The sequence below is a fragment of the Andrographis paniculata genome, unplaced genomic scaffold (genome assembly GCF_009805555.1).
Source record: "Andrographis paniculata isolate CXL003 unplaced genomic scaffold, ASM980555v1 Contig12END, whole genome shotgun sequence".
NCBI lineage: Eukaryota > Viridiplantae > Streptophyta > Magnoliopsida > Lamiales > Acanthaceae > Andrographis > Andrographis paniculata.
In genome coordinates, this window is record NW_026137402.1 from 2,618,657 (window position 1) to 2,644,995 (window position 26,339).

General features: G+C 26.7%; 1 protein-coding gene across 1 annotated transcript; it reads right to left on the reverse strand.

The window, feature by feature from the left end:
- Positions 1-630: 630 nt before the first annotated feature.
- On the reverse strand, positions 631-1,820 carry LOC127256514 (myb-related protein 308-like). The gene is made up of 2 exons (XM_051282568.1): positions 1,422-1,820; positions 631-1,333 (listed from the first exon to the last, which is right to left on the reverse strand). The coding sequence occupies exons 1-2, from the start codon at positions 1,682-1,684 to the stop codon at positions 784-786; spliced, it is 813 nt and encodes a 270-aa protein (XP_051138525.1). The 5' UTR covers positions 1,685-1,820; the 3' UTR covers positions 631-783.
- Positions 1,821-26,339: the final 24,519 nt, after the last annotated feature.

Genomic DNA, 26,339 nt, shown 5'->3' on the forward strand with positions numbered 1-26,339 from the left:
TTTACTAATATTTTTAAATTATTTATTAATTATTTAATACCTAACCCTTTGTTTCTATCCTATAGTGAACAATTTAAATTAAAAAAAATAAAAAAATAATAGTAATAAATAATACTGCAAGGTTGGTAGATCACGGCTAAAAATAGCATATAGTAGATAAAGTAGGTAAAGAGATGATGGTACAATGAATGGACTGCAGTTAGTTTGTCTTCTGCCTATTTAATGTTTTTATATTCATACAATTATTTACTTACTCAAATAATAAAATAAAATAAAATAAAATAAAATAATACTCCATATTGGAAGGGATAGGTTACCCACCAGTTTGTCTTCCCATTCTCATCCTCTCACTGCTTATCCTATCCTCTCTTTCAATTCTCTAATAAAATAAATCATCTAATAATTATTTATTTATATATTATAAAGAATCCATTTTTGGAAAAAATTATTAAATAAATATATGAACAGAAAGTTCCAAATTCCTTCACCATCTCACATCACATGATTCATCATTCATCACCCTTTATAAAAAGTTACTATACATGACGATCCCATTTTTTTTTATTTTTTTATTTCTAATTTTAATTTTTAAATGGATTGCTAGAAATGTTGAGTAATGTGTAGAGGAGCTTGTATATATTTCTGATTAAATAATTTTGCTTTAATTGTTATTACACATTATATAAAAGAAAAAATTATAATTTAAAAAAAAAAAAAAAAAGACTGAAGCTTGATCCCAGAATCGCCGGCGCCGGCGCCGGCGAAGACTCCGGCTCCGGCCGATCACTTCATCTCCAAAGTTCTGTAATCCAAAACCCCGGTTTTGAGCCCCAGAAAATCATACCCGGAATTGCCTCTTCTGCCACTCCCATGGCGGCGGCCGGCGGCGGCGGCGCCGCCGCCGCAGCTGCAATCCTTGCTGTTCTGAATCCCGAGCCTGCAAGCGAAGCACGAATTTCCACCGTCCGATCTTCCACGTGCCTCAAACCTATCATCATCATCATCTTCTTCGTCTTCGTCTTCTTCGCCGCCGTCGCCGCCGTGGTGGTTCGGAAGGCTGATTCTGAGCTCTAGATTCAAATCAGGACACCGCTGATCGCCGCCGGCGTCGCTCCGATCGTCTTTACCCCCAAATTTCGCATCCATCTCCTTCGAATTGGCGCCGGAGAACGAAATCGTTGAAGCTTTCAGAGTTTCCGGCGGCTCATTGATCGGACGGTGAGTCGTCGGATCGATTCCCCGGCTCAACAATTTCCGGCGGATGTGCGTATTCCAGTAATTCTTAATCTCATTATCCGTCCTCCCCGGCAGCCTTCCCGCAATCAACGACCACCTGCAAAATCAAAATTCAAAATTCAAAATCAAAATTAGGGTTTCCAAAACCCTAAATCAAAAAATTGGGGATTTGAGGGTATCCATACTTATTGCCGAGGAGACTGTGGAGTTTGATAATGACCTCATCTTCCTCCTCCGTGAAGTTGCCGCGCTTGAGGTCAGGGCGGAGGTAATTGATCCAGCGGAGGCGGCAGCTCTTGCCGCAGCGGAGGAGTCCGGCGGCCTTAGGCAGCGACCGCCAGCAGCCTTCGCCGTGGGCGCGGATGTAGGCGACGAGGCGGTCGTCTTCTTCCTTGGTCCATGCGCCTTTGTTTGTGTGAGCTTTTTCACAACAAGGAGACCTTCCCATTACACCTTTAATTACACTCGCCCTTGCCCTTTTTTTCTTACACACTCACATAATAATATATATACATACATATATATATATGATATTTGACTCGGATATATATAATATTATTATATTATATATGTAAATGTGTGTGTGTGGGGGTGGGGGGGGGGGGGGGGGGGTGAGTTGGTGGGAGAGTGGAAATTGAATCAATTATGATAAAAGCCCCAATATTTATACCACAAGAATGGGACATATATATATATATATATGTATATATATGAGAGAGAGGGGAGAGAGAGAGAGAGAGGGTATTAAGGATAATAGGTATCATATTCATTAGTCTTAATTGATATACCACTGCAGTTACGATGCTGATTAAGTCAATTACTATCTTACGTTGAAAATCAATAATATTCTTTTTCTGCATCATATATTTTAACGTACCTTATCTTATTTTATTATTATTTTTTTTAAAAAAAAATTATATATTTTAATTATATTTCAAAAAAAAAAATTTTAATTTTTTTCAATTTTAGTAGAAGTCATATGTTAATATAACACAAATATATTAAATAAATGTGTTTGTTTGGGGGATTGGATTTTCAATCCACTATTCATCTCATTTTTTTCCTTCAAAAATATCAAATCAAACACTTATTTTTCATTTTTATATTACACTAAAAATCAATTTTACATTCAAAACATCACATCAACACCTAAAACAATCGCACCCTAATAGTACTTTCCGTCCAACTCAACCATTTTATTATGTCTCACTAAATAGTATTTATTTTTTATTTTAATAAAAGTAATAATACATTAATATAAAAATACAAAAATATTCTTAACTTTTACTTAAACCACAAACATACTATTATATATATATAATTACTTTGTACATAAAGTCAAAGGACAAAAATATCAAAATTTCTTACACATTTTCACTAATTAATACTCTATTTGTCTCACTTACCGTGTCTATTTTTTCATTTTCATATGTCAACTTATTTTGTTATTTTCCTTTTTTGGAAAAAAATGATATAGTTTAATCACATATTAATTTTTTTAATTTTAATTAGATTAATTGATTATATTAATCTTAATTCAAAATTATTTTGATTATACTATAATTATTTTCACAAATATATTATTAATTATTTATTAATTATATTTCTTCTAAATTATCGTATCTAAAGAGAGTATTAAGGATAATAGGTATCATATTCATTAGTCTTAAATGATATATGACTGCAGTTAGAATGCTGATTAAGTCAATTACTATATTACGTTGAAAATTAATAATATTTTTTCTCTGTCTCATGTCTTTTAAGGTTTCACATATTATGTTATTATTATTCTTTTTTTGAAAAAATTACATCCTTTAATTATATTTTTAAAAATTTAAATTTATTTTTTTCAATTTTAGTATAAGTCATACGTTAATATAATACAAATATTATTAAATAAACTAGTGTGTTTATTTGGGGGATTGGATTTAATTTCTACTATTCATCCCCTTTTTTTTTTTTTTCAAAAAATCAAATCAAACACCTATTTTTTATTTTCTATATTATATTAAAAATCAATTTTACATTTAAAACATCACATCAACACCTATTTATATCACATCATACAACTATTTAAATTCAAAATTTTTACTATTCAAATCCCAACTCAAAATCCAATCCCCCAAACAAACACACCCTTGAGTACTCTCCATCCAACTCATAATACTCATTTTACCATTTAGTCTGTCTCACTAAATAATATTTATTTTTTATCTTAATAAAATTAATAATAAATTAATACAAAAATATCCTTAATTTTTACTTAAACCACAAATATACTATTATATAGTATATAATTACTTTGTACATAAAGTCAAATGACAAAAATATCAAATTTCTTATACACTTTCACTAATTAATACTCTCTTTGTCCTACTTAACGTGTCGATTTTTTCATTTTCGTTTGTCTCACTTATTTTTTTATTTTCCTTTTTTAAAAGAATTATATAGTTTTTTAATCACATATTAAATTTTTTAATTTTAATTAAACTAATGGATTATATTAATTTTAATTCGATAATTATTTTCACTAATACATTCTTAATTATTTACTAAATATATTGTTCTTAAATCTCGTGTCTAGAGAGAGAGTATTAAGGATAATAGGTATCATATTTATTAGTCTTAATTGATATATGACAACAGTTAGGATACTAATTAAATCAATTACTATATTATGTTGAAAATCAATAATATTCTTTTTCTGACTCAAGTTTTTTAGCATCTCACATCTTATGTTATTATTATTTTTTTTTTGAAAAAATTACATACTTTAATTATATTTAAAAAATTTAAATTTAAAAATTTCAATTTTAAGTAATTTAATAATTATTTTAATTTTAATTTATAACTATTTATATTATATTATAATTATTTTTATTAACATTTACTACTTATGTCACTACTTAATTCCTGTACCTGCAGTGTTAGTAAAGGTGAGACGAATGAAATATTATTTTTTATATTATATTATTATATGCTATTAAAATATGTGGTACATATCGTATTTTATACTCGATATATGTGTTATAGAGTGAACAATATGCAAACCAGAGTGTATTTTATAGATAGATTTATCTTTTATAATCATTTCAACAATATAAAAAATAATATTTTATATTAATTTTATTTATATGAGTAGATAGAGTATATATTATATATATTATGTTAATTTGTATATATATATTTCGGTAATATTTACGCAGAATTGTGTTAATAAAAATTGATTGGACAAAGACACCCACAATAATAGTCTATATCGGATACGTTATGATTAATATTAGTATAAGTAATACGTTAATATAACACAAATATATTAAATTAACTAATATTATTTTTCGTTTCAACTCAAAGTACTTATCTTATCATTCTAGTATGTCTCAGTAAATAGTATTTATTTTTTATTTTAATAAAAATAATCATACATTAATACAAATTTACTTTTAACTTTTACTTAAATTACAAACATATAATTATTTTGTACATAAAATCAAAGAGCAAAAATATCAAAACTTTTTATATATTTTCACTAATTAATAAAATATTACTCACTCCGTCCACAAACTAATATTTTATTTTCTAATTTAGGACATCCAATAACTATTGTTCTATTTTCTTTTTTAAAACACAAATTTTACTTTTTTACCCTTCATTTATTTATCACTTTTAATCTCTACCTTATCATTAAGGATAAATTTGTCAATTTATACAAAAAAGACAATTATCTAAAAAATCGTACAAATATACTTTAGAATAATTATAAATGAACGGAGGAAATATTATTTTTAAATTTACTATGAAACTCTAAACAAGTACATTCGGATGAGACAAATAAAATATATAATAATAGTAATTAATAAAACACACACCACATGTTTTAATTTTAGTCATAAGTGTATTGTTTATTATAGCTATATAATCATCTTTTATCATCTTTTATACTTTCTCCGATTCATATCTATATATCCATTTATTTTTTCACGAAATTTTAAAAATATTAATATTATATTGTGATAAAGTAGAAATAAAGGTAAAAGACTAAATTAACCCTATTAGTATTGTATGATATAAAAGTAATGACATTTGTGTAATATATTATAAATTGGAAGGTATTTGTAATGTTAGGTACATAGTATAATTACTGAAAAATGAAATGAATATTTTGTTATGAGACGACCAAAATGAAAAAAATTGATAAATTATTGAAGGACTGAAGGAGTATAAGAGTACTAAATGAAGTATATTATTTGGGTGTGTTTTTTTTATTTTTTTTCTTTTATCAAATTTTCTCAAATTTTTATTATTCATAAAAAAAAAATTAAAAATTAAATCAAATATTTTTTATTTTTTATATTATATTATAAATTAATTTTATAAAGTATTACATTAATATCTATTTATATCACATTAACTATTTTAATTCAAAATTTTTACTATTCAAATATCTAATCAAAAAGTATTTTGTCCAATTTTTATTATATATAAAAGGAAATTAAAAAAATATCAAATGAAATATTTATTTTTTTATTTTCTATATTATACTAAAAGTTAAATTTATATTCAAAATATCATATCAATACTTATTTGCATCACAGTATAAAATTATTTTAATTCAAAATTTTTACTATTTAAATCTCTAATAAAAAAAAAGTATTTTATTGGTGATTTTTATTTATTTGTTTAAATTATAGTTTGAACATGTTCAATTAGATGAAATAATTCATTGAATATATATATATATATATTGCATAATAAATATATTTTAAAAAAAATAGAAAGAAAAAAAAAAGAATAACGAGTATAAAAAATTATATAATTAATATTAAAATAATAAATACGTGTAATATATTACTCCATCCGTCATTCAAATCTATGTTCACTTTTCTTTTTGAGTTGTCATTGAAAAAATTCTCATTTTCTTTTTAAGTAAAAAATTATTACATTTTTGTACTATAGAAAGAGAAAGTAACCATTATTATTTACTTTTATTAAAATTCGTGTCCGATCAAATGAGCACATATTTGGACGACGAAGAAAATAATACTTTTTCTAAAAAAAAATTATTGAAATTTTTTGTCAAAAAGAATAGACTTTTAAAGTAAGCAGAGCCGCAAAGTTTATTTGATTTATTTTAGGTACTTATCCCTTATATATGTAATTAAAACTAATATTGAGATTAAATTAGAATTATTCTTAGTATAGGATTAGTACTATTTAAAGAACGAGACACATGTAGTTTTTTTAGAGCTCCTTGAGGTCAAATTAGAATTATCCTAAAGATATGTTTAACTTTTATTTGTTATTATTATTATTTTTAATAAAAATATAAACAAATTAAATAGATAGAATTTTACATTTTTCATTACAAACATAAAAGGTTCTCCAAATGTTCATGGGGGTACTTCTTTTTAAGGTTGATTTTGATTAAATATTAATTTGAATATAATATTATGTAAGAAGAAATAATATTCTTTACTTGAATAATCGTATTTAGTACTCCCTTCGTCTCAGATACCGTATCTGCTACACTGTAGACACGGTATTTTAGGAGGGGTGTAATTAGTAGATAATTAAGAATATATTAGTGAAAATAATTATCCTATAATATAAATAATTATAAATTAAGATTAAGATAACTAATTAGTTTAATTAAAATTTTAAAAAAATTAAAAATTTAAAATGAGATGAAAGTGTGTAATCATTTTCCAAAAAAAGAAAGTGACATGGTATGTGGGAAGGACAAAAACGACAACGTGGACATGGTATCTGGGACGGAGGGAGTATTTGTGATTGTCTCGCTAAATTTTTACTCTTTATGTCCCGCTGCAAGGTTGTCATTTGGTTTTTGCGTCATGGTATTTGATATTAAAAATATTTTTATATTTGAATAATTTACTCTACAAATGTCATTGTATTTGTATTATAAGAGACTAATAGACATTTTTTTGTCATTTTCTTTTGATTTGTACTGTGTATTGATATAATAATTAATATTTAAATATTAGCATGTAAAAAGCTAATGACAACCTTGCAGTGAGACGGAGGGAGTATATATTTTAAACATTTTCATCTTATATAAATCCATTCATTCTATGTATCATACAATATTTGTTTTCTGACACGAAAATTTATGAGTAGTATTAAATAGTATAATTTGAGAATTATGTTATATGATGAAAAAAAAATTGTATATTTATTTCTTTTATTTGAGTGATATGATAAAGTGTGATGTATAAAACTAATTATTTTTTATTTCAAAAATATTACAAGCTATGTGGGACAATTCAAAAAGAAAAATATTGTGCTCCCTCCGTCCCAGAACTATAGTTTTGGTTGTGTTTGACACGAGATTTAAAGAATATTAATATTATATTGGTGTGGATAAAATGTACAGGTAAAAGACTTTTTTGCCCTTGTGAGTGTATTAGTGTAAAAAGTAGTGACAATTGTGTAATAATAATGAAAAAGTAAGGGTAGTTTTATAGTAATATAATTACTTATGAAAATAAGACTATTATTTTATAACAGACAAAAATAGTAAACAAGACTATTGTATTGAAATGGAGGGAGTAGAATATATGAAACGAATGAAATACTATTTTTTAATCTATTATAAAATTATTTTAAGAGCGTTTAGATTAAAGTGATATAGATATTATTATAAAAAATAACAATAATTTGCATACTAAAATAATTGAAATTAAACTTAAAAAAATATATATACCATTTTAAAAATAGTCATAATAACTATTCACGGTCAATAATAAACTTGTATTAGGTAAAAAAAGATAGAAGCTAAAATTATAGTATATTCCTTTCGACAACTTGAAAAGTAAATATTTATTTCTACATGAAATTTAATGCTCTTTCCGTCTAACATTGTATGTCCGGGTTACTGTAGACATATAAATTTAGAATAAGTATAATTATTAGATAATTAAGAATATATTAGTTAAAATAATTATTCTATAATATAAATAATTATAGATTAAAATTAAGATAACTAATTAGTTTAATTAAAATTAAAAAGATTTAAAATTAAAAACTTTAAAATGAAACTAAGGTGTGTAATTATTTTTCAAAAAAGAAAAGTGACATGAGATGTGAGACGGACAGAAACGATAATGTGGACATGATATGGAGGACAGAAAGAAACGATAACGTAGACATGATACGTGAGACGTAGGGAGTAAATGTTATTATATTTTAATAGTAGTTGGTGATAATTTTAGAATATAAAAACTATTTTATTCATATGATGTTAAAGTTAATATTAGAGTATTCATGCAAATAAATATAAATATGAGGATTTTACTGTTAATAAGTACTCCATCCGACTTATAAAATATGTACACATTACTGTAAATACGAGAATTTAACTAAAGTATAATTAGTAAGTAATTAAGAAATATATTATTAAAAATAATTATTGTATAGTAAAAATAATTATAAATTAAGATTAAGATAACTAAATAGTTTAATTAAAATTAATTTTTTTTTAAAAAATTTAAAATGTGATTAAAGTGTATAATTATATTTCTATGTATAATAAAATTTTCTACTGTTGTGTATTGTTCTTAATTAATTTTAAATATTTTTGGGTAAAATATTTTTTTAGTTTCGTATATAATCCTTTTATCTTTTTAAGACTTTAAGTAAACCATATTTGAAAATAGTCTTGTAAGTAAAAGTTTTTCGCTAAAATGGTCCTCCGGTGCCGGACACGTCACGCTGACCAGTTGACATGTCATTGTCATATAGATGTCACGTCGGAGGACTATTTTAGGAAAAAAAAATTACTTGTACAACTATTTTCAAACATAATCCATTTAAAGTCCCAAAATGATAAGAGAATCATATACAAGAAATAGTTTACCAAAATATTTTGTAAAATAAAATAAAAAAAATTCCACTTGTAGCTGACGTGACATCTACGTGGCGATGACATGTCAGCTGCGTCAGCGTCACGTCAACAACGGTAAACCAGTGTGGCGACTCCGATATCGGAGAATCATTTTGGTGAAAATTTTTTAGTTACGGAACTATTTTTACATGGAATCCCCCTAGAGTTCTAAAATGATAGAAGGGGTCAAATATGAGATTAAAAAAAATAGTTTACTCAACATTTTTAGACAAATTTATTACTATTAAAAAGTAAAAAATTCTATATATATATACACACACACACGTGTGTGTGTGATGAACTGGGGTTGGGTGGGGTGTGGTGGGGTGGGGCGACGAAACTAGCATATAAATCTCAAGGGGGGGGGAGAATATTATAATTTATTTAATATTTAGCTAATAAATTTAAATAAATAATAATGACAAAATTATATATAAATTTAGACGATTTTGAAGGGTAAATTGTATATAAATACATACCAATTAATATTTTTAATACTAAAAGAATTATAAAAAATTAGCTTGGGAATCAATTGACCCTCTAAACCCTAGTGTAGTTCAGTTCCCAGTGGTGGAGTGGTTGGTTATACATGTGTTCTTGATCCAAGAAATGAAATTTGAAGTAAGGTTGGTTAGTGAAATAAGTAAAAGAAATAGAGAAGATGATGGCATGAGGCCTTAATGAATTATGTTATGGGAAAGAATTAAATTAATAGATTAAATTAAATTAAATTTTAGGAATGATGTATGTGTCATGTTGTTGCTAATAATAAACATGTCCTCTTCCTTAACGGCATTGGTAATAATTTATTTTTTTTAAAAATAAATAATAAATAAAGTATAGGTATAGATGTAGGTGTAGGTGTAGGTATAGCCAAACATGCATGGACTAACTAAACCTCTACTGTATATTTATTATAATTATGTCATCTATATATATATCAACCTAATTTTAATTAATTAATTAATTTGTTGTCTCAGAAATTTGACCAAACAAAGTTGATAGCACTAACTAGCAGCACCTGTTTTATTTTTTACCAAACAAAGGATCCACATGTGAATTTACCATTTTGGGGTTGTTATATTTTCATCGCTGGTTAATACCCTATTGTCACATTTACCCGGTATTTATCTTCCTCACAAAATATATTTTAAATGTTTACAAAATTCGCTATTTATGTCATTTGTCCGCGCGTGACATTCACACCACGCGCTCTTATGCGCAATCACACGCGGCCAAATAATAGAAATAACGACTTTTGCAAACATGTGGAATATATTTTGCCAGCGAGATAAATACATGACAAAAGTGATAACGAGGTATACGTGTGAGATATTTTTTGCAATTTTTTCTGTTAATCTATATATTGTGTTGGGATTAATTATGGTACCATGTATTGTCAATTTATATAATGCATTCATATTATGTTGATATGCATTTTTTTTTTCTTTTGTATTGAGATCAATTGTAATTTATGGTGGCGGTTAGATCGTACTGATTTGATCATGTTTCTATAGTACAGTATAACGTTGTACTATATAAAAACATATGATGTATAGTTTATATATTGTATTGTGCTGTAAAAATATATTTATTGAGATGAAATCAGTAATATATTGTGGTATATAAAATTATATCATGTGCTGTCAGAATTCGTATTGTATATTATATTACTATGTGCTGTGAAATATGCACTGCTGCCTTATTATATATGTGTTGACTCTGTCAAATCAGTAATATGTTGATTCAACCGAATCAACATACCCTTAATAACGGGGCTTGTATTTAGTTTAGAATTTTGCTTTTGAATGATATAATTGAAAGTTTTGTTAAATTGTATAGAATATTGAATTGTTAAACTATAATATAATTGAACCATGATGCAAACATATCACTACAAAAAAATAGTATATTTGTAATGGAATTCTATCTTAAAGTTCACGTAGCTAACGTAATTCCATCTCTAATTCCGTCTCTAATATCATTAGTAACGAAAAAAATTGATTTAACAACGAAAAAATCTTATTACAAAATTGATATTTTTTTTGTAGTGTATGTCTGAGTTATATTGAAAGATAAAAGAATATTAGTAAAATTATAAATTGATTTGAATAATTTAGCAATATTGAAAGTTTCTTTTATATATTTATATATAGCTTGAAATTGGCGTTGATGTTATTTTCATTTCATAAAATTTGAATGAATGAATAGATGAGAAATTAAGTAGACATTGAAAACGACTTGTGCCAATTGGAACACTATCCTTGCATCACCCCACCCCACCCCGCCCCATCCTATCCCATCCATTTGGTATTCATGATTTGATTTATTTGAGTGTTATATATATATATATATATATACTCACACCCACTTGTGGGATTTCATGTGTCCATTTTACCTACTTTTTTAACCTTTTGAAGCCAAAAAATAGCTCCACATTTGATGTTCAATTACTCTCTCTCTCTCTTCTCTCTCTCTCTCTATATATATATATTTGTATGTATATGTGTTTACATGAAGAAAGTTTAATTGAAGGATGTTAACGATCTCATTTTATATATATATATATATATATATTTTTTTTGGTTTTTTACAGTCTATGATTATTACCATATTATTCATAAAAAAAAATAATAATAATAAAGAAGTTTATTCTTAAACCATGTACCAACTACTATTTTAATTTCAATTTTTAATATTCGAAAACCTAAAACCTAAATTCAAACCCTAGAAAGAACACACCCAAATATATATAATCTCTTCAAATTGTGTCCACATATTGTTTAGATGATCAAGATGGAATTGAAGGAACTAACTAAAAGGGGTGTCCTAAATCACCACCCACTAATATATTGATTAATGATTAGTGTTGGAATTGGTAAATGTCTTGCAATCAATTAGGCCAATATCAGTTCTTGGTTGGGTTTAGACTTTGGTGAGAGTAGGGTTAGTGCATTTAGATCTCTAAGTCTAACCCCCCAGTTTGGGTGGCTCAAACACAAAAGTGATGAGTGAAAAGGGAAGTTAGATAGGGCAAAGTTAATAAATAGGGTACACTATTTTTCTACTCTCGTAAATGTACCCTTATAATTTTAATTAATTATATAAGTGGAGTATGTCGCAAATTAGTCTCATAAGTGAAAAATTTTCGTTGTTTCAGTCCTCCAGCGCTGCGCCTGCGTAGCTCGCCGGAGGCCACACCTGGTGGACATGTGGATTTTATTTTTTTAATTTTATTTATTTATTTTTAATTTTTTTATTTGGTCCAATTAAAAAAAAAATAAAAAAAAAACAATTAAAAAAATGAAAAAAAAGTAAAATCCACGTATCCGTCAGGTGTCGCTGACCTGACAGGACACCTGGCGGACACGTGGCTTCCGACGAGCCACGCGGGCGTCTTCGGCGCCGGAGGACTAAAACAACGAAAATTTTCTACTTATGGGACTAGTTTGCAATAGGTTCCACTTACGGGGGGTCAAATTACGATACTAAAAAATAGTTTACCCTAATAAATATAATACCTCATTTCATCCTTTTTTTTTTTTTTTTTTTTAGAGTCGAGACTGGTCTCACAGATCAACATGAGTTATCATTCTATCATATTTCGTCATCACTTATATATTTTCTAAAAAATTTATGAGAAGATCACTCATTTGAAATTGTCTTGAAGCAAATATACTTAATTTTATAGTTTTTTCAAATAAAACCTCGAAAATAAATGTATATATTACTCCCTCCGTCCCTTAACAATCTATCAATTTTTTTATTTTGGTCCGTCCCATAACAAAGTATCCGTTTCCTTTTTTTAGTAACTGTACTATCTACCTAATATTATAAATACCCTTTCAATTTACAATATGTTACACAAATACCATTACCGTTATATCATACAATACTATAAAGATAGTTTAGTCTTTTTACATTTATTTCTACTACATCTCGATATAATACTAATATTTTAAAACTCCGTACAAAAAGTAAATAAATAGATAAATATGGGACGAATAGAGTATTTTTATTTAAGTAATATAATCGATCCATTTAAACTCTATCCAAATTCAGAGTATATGAATGGGTTCATCTAATATCGATATAAATTAAATGCATGTATATATTAATATATGTTTGTATATATGGATAGATGATATATAGATATATATATATATATATGTGTGTGTGTGTCATGTAATTTGAGTGTAATAAGGATAGTTTGGAGGGGGAAAAGTGACAGCCAACTCATGCATGTGCATGTGCTTAGGTATGAAAGAAGCTAAGGCTTGTGGGGTACCTTCTCCTAACTACACTCTTACCTACTTCTTATGCTCCTTTTCTTTCTCACTTCTTTCCCATGTGGACTGGATCCATGTCTTTTCTTTCTCTTTGCTTGTTATTTAATTATGTGTTTATTTGACCGAACATGAATTTTTTAAAAAAATAAATAAAAATAATAAAATTTACTTTTAAGAGTAAAAAGAAAATAGAAAAAATAGTATTTTATTTTTCTAAAAAAATGAAAATAAATTTAAATTATAAGTAAAAAATAAAAATGAGAATAAATTTGGATGACAGGAAATATATATATATACACATATTTCTTCATAAGTATTTTATTTTTAAATACAATTATTAAAGTCATTCTAAATTAAAAAGAAAATTAAAAATTAAAAGGATAAAAAAACTATCAAAATAAAATTTGACTCTGCACAATTTTTAATAAAAACTATATTATTTGCTATCACAAAATATTATACTATTAAAATATTAGTTAAATTTAAATTTTTAAATAAAATATTTTATTTCAAATCAATTTCAAATCACAATAAACTAAAAAATAATTATTTAAAAAAAACACTATCAAATTTAAATAAGTATCAATGAGATGAATATATATATATATATGCACTCAATCTGTTTCATAACAAAGTATTCAATTTTTTATTTTAGTCCGTCTCATAACAAAATATTCATTTTTTTTTAGTAACTGTACTATCTATCTAACATTACAAATACCCTTACAACTTACAATATATAACACAAATGTCATTACTTTTATATCACACCATACTAATAAGGTTATTTTAGTCATTTCTACTTTATTTCTACTATATTATAATATAATACTAATATTTCTAAAATTACGTAAAAATATAAATGATTACCTAATTATGAAACGGAGGGATTATAATATGTGACCCACATTTGGTGCATAGAGAGAGAGAGTTGGGTATCTCATAATGCAATGTTTTTTGTCCATTTTCTCTTTGTGTAGGCTCAAGGGAAGGGATGGTAGGATTTGATTGGTTGTTGGTATGATCATCAATACACTTTGGAAGTGAATTTAAATAATGTCAAAATTAATTGTTCATTTATATATCTATTCAATCATTTTTTATTTTTATTTTTTATATTTTTATCTTATCAATTATATATATACACATATATACATGGAGTGGTTAGGATATATCAATATATGTTGTGTGAATTATTAATATGTGTTATCAGTTCATATCATGTAATGTGTGTGCTATGTTAATATTGGGATCAATTTTAATATATCTTCCATCGTATTGAAAGTTTGTCATTTTTCATGTTCGTTCGTTTCAAAACAAAGTTATTATTTCCTAATTTAGTAATTGTACTACTTACTTAATATAATAAATACCCTTTCAACTTACACTATATTACACAAATATTATTACTTTTATATTACACAATACTAATAGGGATATTTTCGTCCTTTTCACTACAATTTATTATAATACTAATATTCAAAAATTTACGTGCAAAAAGTAAATAGCAACTTTGCACCGAAACGAAGGAAGTATATTGTGTAAATTATTATTATTATTATTATTATTATTATTATTATTATTATTATTATAATATATTGTTAATTTATATAATATATTTGTGTCATATTAATATGCACATTGTGATGAAATCAATCATGACATTTGTTATTTAAACTATTATCATATAATAATTAGGAACAATCAAAACTCATGTGGGTGTGTTTGATTTGTATTTGTATTTTATGCTTAAATATTATTCCCTCCATCCTAAAACTATAGTTTCGGTTATTTTTGGCATGAGATTTAAGGAATATTGATATTATATTGGTAGTGGTAAAAAGTACTGGTAAAAAACTTTTTTGCCCTTGTAAATGTATTAGTGTAAAAAATAGTGGCAATTGTGTAATAATAATGAAAAAATAAGGATAATTTTATAGTGATATGGTTATTTATGAAAACGAAACTATTGTTTTGAGACGGATAAAAATGGTAAACAAGACCATATTGTATTGAGACGGAAAGAGCAGTAGAATATTATATTTTGTTAAATAAAATAATCATATTTTTTTAAAATAAAAATTGTGATTGTGGATCAGATGTTTTATTTTGGAATTCGAATTTCTTTATTATACAATAATCGGAATTCTACTTAATATATATTACTCTCTTCATCCGTCAATATTATGTTTTTATTTATTTATCTTTTTTATATGCAATCTATTATAATAAATAATTTTATTCATTCACAATTTTATTACTAATTTGCCACTATTTTTTTCTTACTTCATTATATTTTTATCAATGTTTTAATAAATTTTTTATAATACTCTCACTTTACTTTTTATCTTTCCCGTTTTAATGTTAAAATATTACTATTATTTTTTAATATTCATACTCAATCAAATTTACATATGTGAAAAGGTATGTTTTATTAAATAATATATTTAAACAATTATTATGATAAAAAAATCAAAATTATAAAAATAAACTAAACTCTAAAAAGAACACTCTTAACTATTTTACTTGAACATTCAACTTTCATCACCTTGAGGGTAAAAAAAAAATACTCCCTCCGTCCACTTACCATGTCCATGTTGCCTTTTCTATCTGTTCCACATTTCATGTCACTTTCTTTTTTTGGAAAATGATTAAATATCTTAATTTTATTTTAAATTTTTTAATTTAATTTTTTTTAATTTTAATTAAACTAATTAATCGTCTTAATTTTAATCTATAATGATTTATATTATAGGTAAATTATTTTCAGTAATACATTCTTAATAATCTACTAATTATACTTATCATAAATTCTCGTGTCTACAGTAACCAAGAGACCCAATGTGGGACGGAGGTAGTCCCTTTTATATCCTCTAGAAATATATGCACATACTATTTATATATATATATATATATTTTTCTCTTAAATATAACTTTATATGAGCGTGTGTAAATATTGCAATAATTTGTAATTTAATTGAATAAGTTGTAAAAATGCATTTTCTTTTCATCATATTATTCAAATGCTACATACATACAACTCATGTTAATTTACAAAATTAAAATTGCATAAAATTAAAAATTAGTCGAAAGTACAATTAATAAAGATAGAGTAGTATAATTGTAATTATATATTAAATCATTATTCAAATAACTCTATTTGAATAATGATTTAATATTTTTATAAATAATCGCGATGATTATATAATAATAAAGAAATTAAAATCAAACTTTAAAATATAGAGTTTTTAAGTTACAACAGAAGGGAAAAGAACATTCTTTAGTTAGGATTGGATCAAATTAATAAGATATCAATTATAATTAAAAATATAAATATTTTTATAAATGTTAATAATGTTCATCAAAGTAATTTAAAAAATAAAAAAATAAATTGTATCAAATATTTATCTTATCTCACAAAACAATATTTTATCAACTATTTAAATTTATTCTAAAAAGAAAAAACTTTTATTTAAACAATATCAAGTTAAAGATTTACCGCAAAGTCGATATGAATTAATAAAGGATATGTTTATTTTTTTATTTGAAAAAAAAAAAGAAAAAACCATCATTATTCAATCTGTATGGCTTGAAATAAAATTATATTATTATTTTATAAAATATCATATCAAAATATTAATTAAAAATATATTTAAATTAATATTTTATTTCAAATCAATTTCAAATACAACCAAATAAATTCTAAATTAAAACATATTTAGTTATATTTTTTATATAAATATTTTTGAAGTACAAATATAATTGTAATAACATGTATAAAACTCTTATGATTTATTTCTTTATTTAAAATATGTTAAAACTTAGTCATGTGATTAGTTCGATGTCATTTTTTAAATCTTTTGGCACAAAAATTTCTGAAGATGTGACATTACCATAGCTAACATGCCTTTATTTATTTATTTATTTTTAATTCATGTCAACTATAGTGATGACATATTAAGGCAAAATAACTATAAAAATATGCAATTTAGTTAAAGAATTACTCCTTCCGTCCTAGACAAGATAGACGTGTTACCGTAGATACGAGAATTTATGTAAAATATAATTAATAAGTAACTAAAAAATATATTAGTAAAAATAAGTGTTATTTAGTAAAAATAATTATAAATTAAGATTAAGATAACTAAATAGTTTAATTAAGATTAAAAAAGTTTTTTAAATTTCAATATATAATTAAAGTATATAATCAATTTTCCAAAAAAAGAATGGACAAATTATGTGGAATAGACGAAAATAGAAAATAAGAACAAATTATGTGGGACGAAAGAGAATATTATTCTAACATATTTTACGTTTAGTGTTATAATTTTTTATTTTTTTTTAACTATTTAATGTAAAAATAGTTATGCAATATATATATATATATTTTAATAAACATAACTTGTTGAGTAATACAAGTTATGTTCTCTTAGAAAGATAAAGTTTTTTTTTTCTTTTTTTTTTAATATGAAATTGGGTTTTGTATTTGAATTTGAATTTATATAAAATATTACTCCCTCCGTCCCAATCTATCTATCCATTTTGTTTATGCACAGAATTTTAGGAATATTAGTATTATATTGGGATAAAGTAGAAATAAAAGTAAAAAGACTAAATTAACCCTATTAATATTGTATGATATAAAGGTAATGACATTTGTGTAATATATTGTAAATTAGAAGGGTATTTGTAATGTTAGGTAGATAGTAAAATTACTAAAAAAATGAAACGAATACTTTATTATGGGACGGACCAAAATGAAAAATTGGATAGATGGTTAAGGGACAGTGAGTATATTATATAAAAATATAATAATACTACTACTTAAGAACCCCGAGACAAAGATTTAAGGCCTAATTAAAAAAACAAGTTGTAAGTCAGTTTTAATCTAATTTGATTCTAGTAAATAATAAAAATAATAATAAATAAAAATGATATTCAAGCCGGATCTTAATGTTTTATTTATATACATATTTTTGAAAAATTTGATATTATTTATCAATAACTTTTTTTTTTTTTTAGAGAAATATTATACTACATTCGTCCGGCTCTAAGGGTCACATTTACTTTTTGCGTAATTGATCTTTGAGTATTAATTATTATATCAAAATGTTGTACAAATTAAGAAAAAATTGAAAAAAATACTTTCATTTGTGTCTTATGATACTAATAGAAAGATATTTGTACAAAAAAATTATACAAATATAAAGATATTTCTAATATTAAATACAATAATACAAAAAGTAAATGTGGCACTCAGAGGCGGAGGGATGAAGTATAATTTTTTCTCATTAAATATCTTTTTAAATACTCCATCCGTCCCAATACAATAGTCTTATTTACCATTTTTGTCCGTCTAAGACAATAGTCATATTTCTATAAATAACCATATCACCATAAAACTATTTTTACTTTTTCATTTTTATTACACAATTGCCGCTACTTTTTACACTAATACATTCACGAGGGCAAAAAAAAAAATAAATTTATCTATACTTTTTATCAACTACTAATATAATATCACTATTCTTTAAATCTCGTGCCCAATGCTGAGGAAGTAGTTAATTTTCTATTATTCTTAATTTTTTTTATAAAAAAATAAAAAATAAAAAATTCAAAACTTATTAATGTAGCCTAAATCGTAACGATATGACGTAGAACATCTTTACGTACAAGATTTGTGGTGGTGGTGGTTGTGTTGTGTGCAAGCACTTTTAACCCAAAAAGAGATACAAATAATTGTGTTTGTTTGATTTTTCATATTAATTTTTTGCTATTTATTATAACTATTCTTGTTTTTCATTAAAAATAAAAATAAAATTATATAATAACTTTGTTCCATAACAAAATATTCAGTTATTTTTTTTATAAATAATTTTTTAATATTAATATTAGATTGATACGTGGTACAAATAAAAAAAAAAATACGTTTATTATAATTAGTATTAGTATAATATAAAAATTATGATAGTATATGGTAAATTGTAAAGATATTTTTAGTATTCGGTAAAAATTTCAATTATTTAAAAAATAAATCGGACAAAAAAAAATGAATAGTTCGTTCAAAAAAACAATTCATTAAAAAAGATAATATCTAAAAACACATTTTTTGTATTCTAAAATTTAAAATTTAAAACTAATGATTTTTTTTTCAATTTTTCTTTTTATTTGTAAGAAAGTGTCGAAGTGGTGGCTCTATTGGCTATAAAAATATATGATCTATTTTTATAAAATATTATATTTAAATATAAAATATAAAATAAAATAATATCAAAAGTTGTTTCTTCTAAATAAATATTATTTTCATTCCATAACAGTTACACATTTCATTAGTAGTAAGTTATTTAAAAAAATATAATTTAATAAATTAATGCAGTATGTTATAATATTATTTTATTGTTTTGTTTTATTATATTGGTACATACTTTTAATTTATTTATGTATAAAAGATATACGATTAATTAACATTTTAAATGAAAAGTAAAAATGTATTCACTTGGCAAATTTTTTATTTTTATTATGTAAGTCTGTCGAAAATAGACTTATTTTTTACGCGAGATTTAATATGATACAAAATATTATTTTTATAAAATATCGTATTAAAATTATTATTCAAATTCAAAAAACCATCAACTATTGTCGGTTGATAATACCAAAAATTTCAAAAATATATTTACACGGCCTTAAAAAATTTAAAATAAAATTTCAAAACCTATTCAAACAAACCTAACACTTTACATTTCATTCAATTATTTAGGTATAGATTGTATCAGAATTGGCATAAATATATTTTGGTTGGGGAGTAAATTAAATCTCAATTATTGCAAGTACAAGGGGGTTGTTTTGATATACATATATGTCTTGATTTGTTTGTTTATTTATAAATTTTAAATCTATCTTCTTCTTCTTTTTTTTTTTTTTTTTTTTTTTTTTTTTTTTATGACGTGGGAATCCGCAACCGCTACCCGAAAGTGCGTACCTCCGGCTGAACCTAATACTCTGTAAATCAGGTCCGACGGAAGAGTCATACTAGGCGAACCATGTGTGTTCTTCTTCTTCTTCCTTTTTTTCTATTGTTTGTGGAACATGTGTTGATCCGACCAGGCCAGTATGGGCTGCTGATTTGACCGAATCAGCATATATTATATGCATGATTAATATATATTTATTCATAGTATAGCATATATTGACTTATAATATAATATATGTTGAAATATGTATAAATATATACTAATTACATGTATAGTATATTCTGCTCCGATCAAATCAGCACCATACTGACTTAATCGGATTAACAAATAACCCATGCCCAATACATATGTATATATATATATATGTAAATAATGCAATAATGTGGTTGGTGCATGCATGCACATGCACAATAATTATTATTTTTGTTGCTTAGGACAACCAAAAATCTTCCACCAAGCCCCACCCACAACAACCTCTTTCATTATGTCCATACGTTATTGTTCATTTTCGTTCGGAATGTATGTATTCATTAAAAACACATATTAGAAATATATATATATATATATGATAAATATTGTTTAACAACATGTTAACTAGAATGTTATTAAAAATATAATTGATAGAGAATAGTGTGAGTGAATAATCTTAAAATAGTAAAATTGATATATTAATAATGGACAATAATTAAAAATCCAAAAATAATTTAAACTTGATTTGATTCATAAATAAAAATTCTTATACCAAAAAATCCATCTGATTTTGAAAGAATCCAAGAGAAATGAAGATCGGAATGCCCAAGGAGAAGGATCAAAGCTCAAGGGGATGGACGCCGGCCCAATGGAAGAGTTATGTATGTTGAAAGCTCATTTGTTTGAGAAAAGAGGTGGAAGAAAATCAATAGACTCGCGGATTTTTGAATAAATGTGGAGCTATGGACATATTAAGCAAGAAATAATGAAGTTAAGTCCTCCTTGATAGCAAGGGTTTAACGAATACAGTGGTTATGAATGTTACTTGAATTAAAAAAGTAAATTTAGAAGTTTTGGTTGTTACCAACAAGTGAGGATATTTAAATGATGAAGCATTAAATCAATGTTGGAGATTATGACTGTTATCTAATAATGATAAATTTTGAATGCTAGATCATTGAAAACACTTGGAGGTTATGATGTATTATTGATGACCTTCAACGATGATGAAGGTTATGAGCAAGAGCAATCAATGAAGTGAAGATTGTGAATCTCATCATTTGGAGGAAAAAAAACAAAGGCTGGGGGAATTTATGAAAAATGGAAATTACCAAACAGTGAGAGACATCATAAAAACAACCTTTGGGAGTTAAAGGCCAACTAATGGATCAATAAATGATCTTAGGCAATTTTTTGCCCTTACTTGGTGATGAATAAGGCTTAAAGAAATAATTATTGAAGATGATTTGAAAATTATACAAATTACGTATGCTTTAATGATCTTCAATAATTATGAAGAACTAGGTAAAGTAGAGTTTAGAGATTTTTTAGAGTATAAAAGTAGAAAGGTAGAGATGGAGAAGGGATCTCCGATCAATCCAACAATACAATTTCCAAAATTTATCTCATTTATCTTTATTCTTCTTAAATTTTCTTGTATTTTTGTTTTCTTTTCGTTTATTTTTTTCAGTGCTTTTATGCTTTTCTCCAACTTTATTTCAATTTCGCTTGTATTTTTTGATTTTTTTTATATCTAGTTTTAATAAAATTTTAATTTTTAAAGTTGAGTTCGAGTTTATTTCATTCAGTGAATTTTTCGCTAATTCTATTTTCTGAAGACAACAAATAGTCATTCTAGGAGCTTTTAGGAGTGTCCTAGGGGATCCTTTCACTCATTTTCTGACGAGTTATATCAAGCCGTCAAGATAATTAAATCTCCGAATTTTCAGATACAATAAATAGGCACGTCCAGTGGAATCACGATCGTTTCATGTCTTGCTTTATTTTCATCTAATTAAAACATCAATTCTTTCCTATGGGAAATCAACTGTAATATGGATATGGTGTATCGGCGGGATGACCAATGAAAGTTTATCCGTTAGCAGAAGTAAGATCATATACAAATGTGATTTTTCAAGCCTCTCTATCAACTTGGAGGAAAAATTAGCCACAAAATCCGGACAGAAAAACAAATATTTATTCACTAGGAAGAGTCGGATTGTTCACTAACGTTACCCCTGAACTCGTCCAATCCATTTTGGGGATAAGTTGGTCGTGCAATATGGTTGGAAAATCAAGTGTCTCAAGAGGAAATACTTCAATATTTTTTTGTTTGCAGCCATAAGAAATTTGAATGCCATAAATCCAACCATCCGTTATGTCACCATCTTATTATAGGGCTCATTGAGGATCTTTTCCTCCGATACCTCAAGTCCTTCATTTGACAGTGAGGCATGACACGCACGATTTTATATATTCAAATACAGAGAATTTTTGTCAAAAATTAAGGTGTAATGGATTATTGTGAGCAATCAGATATAAAGAAAATTTTGCAGTTGTAGACCCCGAATCATTTATCATAATTTTTATACTCTTTAACTGGTAAGTTTCCAGGTCGAACATAGAGATTTTAAGTCACAAAGTCAAATCGAGTATTAATCTGGTGAAAATGGCGATAAAGCAATAAGGAGACCCGCTCGAAAGCGAGTCCGAATCTAAAAACTAGAGAAAGCTAGAAAAACTAAAGAAAGCAGTAAGGGTAAGCGGAGGTGAGCGGAGCGATGATGAGCGGAGGTGGTGCCAGCGATGGGTGAGCGATAGAGACATGAGTGAAAAGACACTGTATATTTATATAGATTGAGCGGGGAAGGGTGATAAAGAGGTGTTGTGTATGATTTGTGCGTTACTTAATGGCTAGATTATTCTTGATGAAATGAGCGAATGATGCTGGTGTTTAATCGAAACATATATGTATAATACAAAAATGGCAGGAGGGAGTAAGGTAATCATATAAACCAAATCATAAGGAACTTAGATCGCTGATACTTGACCTTAAGGGAGTTACAACAAGACTTCAACTACGCCCATAATTAGAATATTATAAGAAAGAAACCCTACTGTCGTTAGGAGATTTTGTGACCCAATAGACCACCGCCTATGCCCTATTAATTATTTCAATTTATGTCTCATTAGTGGCTTTACCCTTCTGTTACCTATTTTAATCAAAATCAAATTTGGATCATAAGCAGGTCGACAAGGCTCCCGCTTACTTAACTATATTGTACTACCTTGGATTTGTTTGTGACAAAGAAACAAGGCTTGGATAATCGATTTTTCTGCGTTCTTTCTCAGCGATTTGGAGTTCTTTACAACTAAGATTTATACAAATGTGAGAATGGGGGAAGAGTGATGATGAAGAACAAATGCTATTTCATTATTTACTATCAAAACAGTAAAATTCTATTTCTACAAAAGCTATAAATCAAAGAGGTAAAATAGGACTAAGGAAACAGTAAAGTGGTGGCAAAGGGAGGAGAGAAATCTCAGCTCCCCTGGCCATTCCTGCTGAGAACTCTCTTAGAGGGTTGGAGCTCTTGGAAGACAGGAAAACAGCTAAGAATGTGCGTGAATGAAGAGTGCTTGTATACTCCTCTCGAAGTATATCTTTACAATAGATATCTTGCCTTATTTATAGCTAATAGAAGTAGCAGTTCCAAGCAGTTAAGAAGTAGTTTCAACCGCTGAGCAGTTAGGCAGTTGGTGGCGGTTATTCTGTTGAAGCAGTTGCTGACTATAACTCCCAGGGTGCTCACTTCGCTTGCTTGGACTTGTAGGGGCGCAGATCTTCCTCGCTTACCCAGATGGCTGGAGGGCATCAGTGCAGCTGAGCGGAGTCATCTATGCTGGTTGGTAGTGGAATAGCTGATCCGCTGCGGGTTGGACATTTAGGCATTAATTGCAGTGATTTTTCGTCGCTTCCCTGCGATGGGTGTCTGAGATGCTGGCATGAGCGATGAGATCTTCGCTTGTTGAGCGGACGCGGCTATCGCTTGCTTCTCATGCCTTAGCTTTTCTGGACCAGAATCACCGCTTAAAAGGACAAAAATTGTTAATAATCTCAACAAACCAATTCTGGATCATGTCAAGCGGAATAGATCAACAAAGTATGCCATAAATTAGATATGGTGATAGTTTTTATACCGAAATTCAAGTAATACATATTTTTGTTAAGCGGGGAATATACTCATATTTGGAGTCATCAGGGCAGATGACCATGGAGGGAGTGACGACTGCAATAGCTCCAAATGTACCACCCCGAGTTCTTCAACTGTCATCCTTAGTTTTTCTATAAATAGAGTTAGATTCCATTGTATAATTAATGCTTAATCTCTAAGTGTTTAGTGTGATTTATTGGTATTCTATATTTTTGATTCCTAAGAGCTTCAAACTAAAGAAGTTCTTTCTAATTTAGTGGAAATCAGGGGATCAATTGAGCTTTCTCCACCACTGACTTCCCTTCTAGTTTTACCTTTTCAGAAAAATTTATTATTTTTACTTCTTACTTTAATTTATTTTTTTGTAATGTAGATTTACACAATTTTAATAGTGATAATGAAATATCATTTTCTTCTCCAATTCTATCTTTATTTGTTTTTAAAAAAATTCATATTTGTATTTCATTGTTTAAGTCTTGATTCTTGATAAAATTGTGGAAGTGCAAAAGAATGATTAACCATTTAAGCATATGATTGTGTCGCAATAATAAAGAATAGGCAGTTCGTAAAAATTAAGTACGCGTGAAGCTTGTCAACTTGGTTAGTTGTGATATGAGTTTACTTCTAATTAAAGAGACGTACCAAATGGGTAGAGCCACTAGCTAAATAGTGTAAGTAACAATTCATTAGATATAGACGTTTGTCTATTGGGTCACATAAATGTCCAGTAATGGTGGTTTTTTTTAAAAAATAATTTTCTTAATTGAGTGTCATTGAAGCCTCGTTGTAACTTCCTTAAGGTCAAGTACCAATATAATTAAGAATCTCATTTATATGAACAAGTATGATCACACACTTTACTTCTATCATATTCGTGATATATGTATTATTGTTCCATTAATTCATACGCATTCCTTGGCATGCTTGAGGTTAAGGGGTTGATCCTACTCTAGTGTGTGAGAGTATGTGCGTGTGTGGGTAAAAATAAAATAAAATAAATTTGAAAACAAAAACCATACATATAGGTTAAAAAAAAACACACACACACAATCTATACTAGATTAAAAATAAAATTGGAAGAAATTCATACATATCAAGAATAACTATTAAAATTTTAATTGTCATTTTCATGTTGTTGTTAGCTTATAGTTGAAAAAAAGATTCAATTAATATATAAAATAAAAAATAATGAAAAGAAAAACAAATATAGAATATTAAGTAATGTAAATCATAAATCAAATTTTACAAAGATCATGTCTCACTTTAAATTTAAATATAAGTTTGTTTGGAGGGAAGAGGGGGAACAAATAAGAAAAACAAAACAAAGAAAATGAAAAACACAAGAACATAATAGCAGTGGAAATCAAGATAGAGCCGTCGTCGAGATGGTTCTATCGGCTTGAAGAAAGCGCTAAGGCATCATCCGGGGGTATGCCCAAGCAGTAAACGCTTCATCCCCCATTGATCCAAGACGGGCTAGAAGGTCAGCTATTTGATTTCCTCCATGATGAATGTGCCGCATTCAAATCATAGGGTATTGCTGCAACATACTTCGAATTGAAAGAAGGATAGACGCATAGAGGTGAATGTCCTCTATTCACCTTGGAGCATACTAATGGCCATGGCCGAGTCCGAGTAGCAAAGCAAAGGCAGAGCATAATGGTTGACAACAAGATGAATAGCATCCATAAGCTCTATTTTCAGAGTCTGTGATCTACCTACGAAGCCAGAAACTCCCGCTATCCAATCACTTGTA

Excerpts from the sequence above, each read along its gene's own strand:
- LOC127256514 (XM_051282568.1), bottom strand. The coding sequence starts at position 1,684 with ATGGGAAGGTCTCCTTGTTGTGAAAAAGCTCACACAAACAAAGGCGCA. Across the intron at positions 1,334-1,421 it reads CACAGTCTCCTCGGCAATAA|GTGGTCGTTGATTGCGGGAA; the intron begins GTATGGATACCC and ends TTGATTTTGCAG.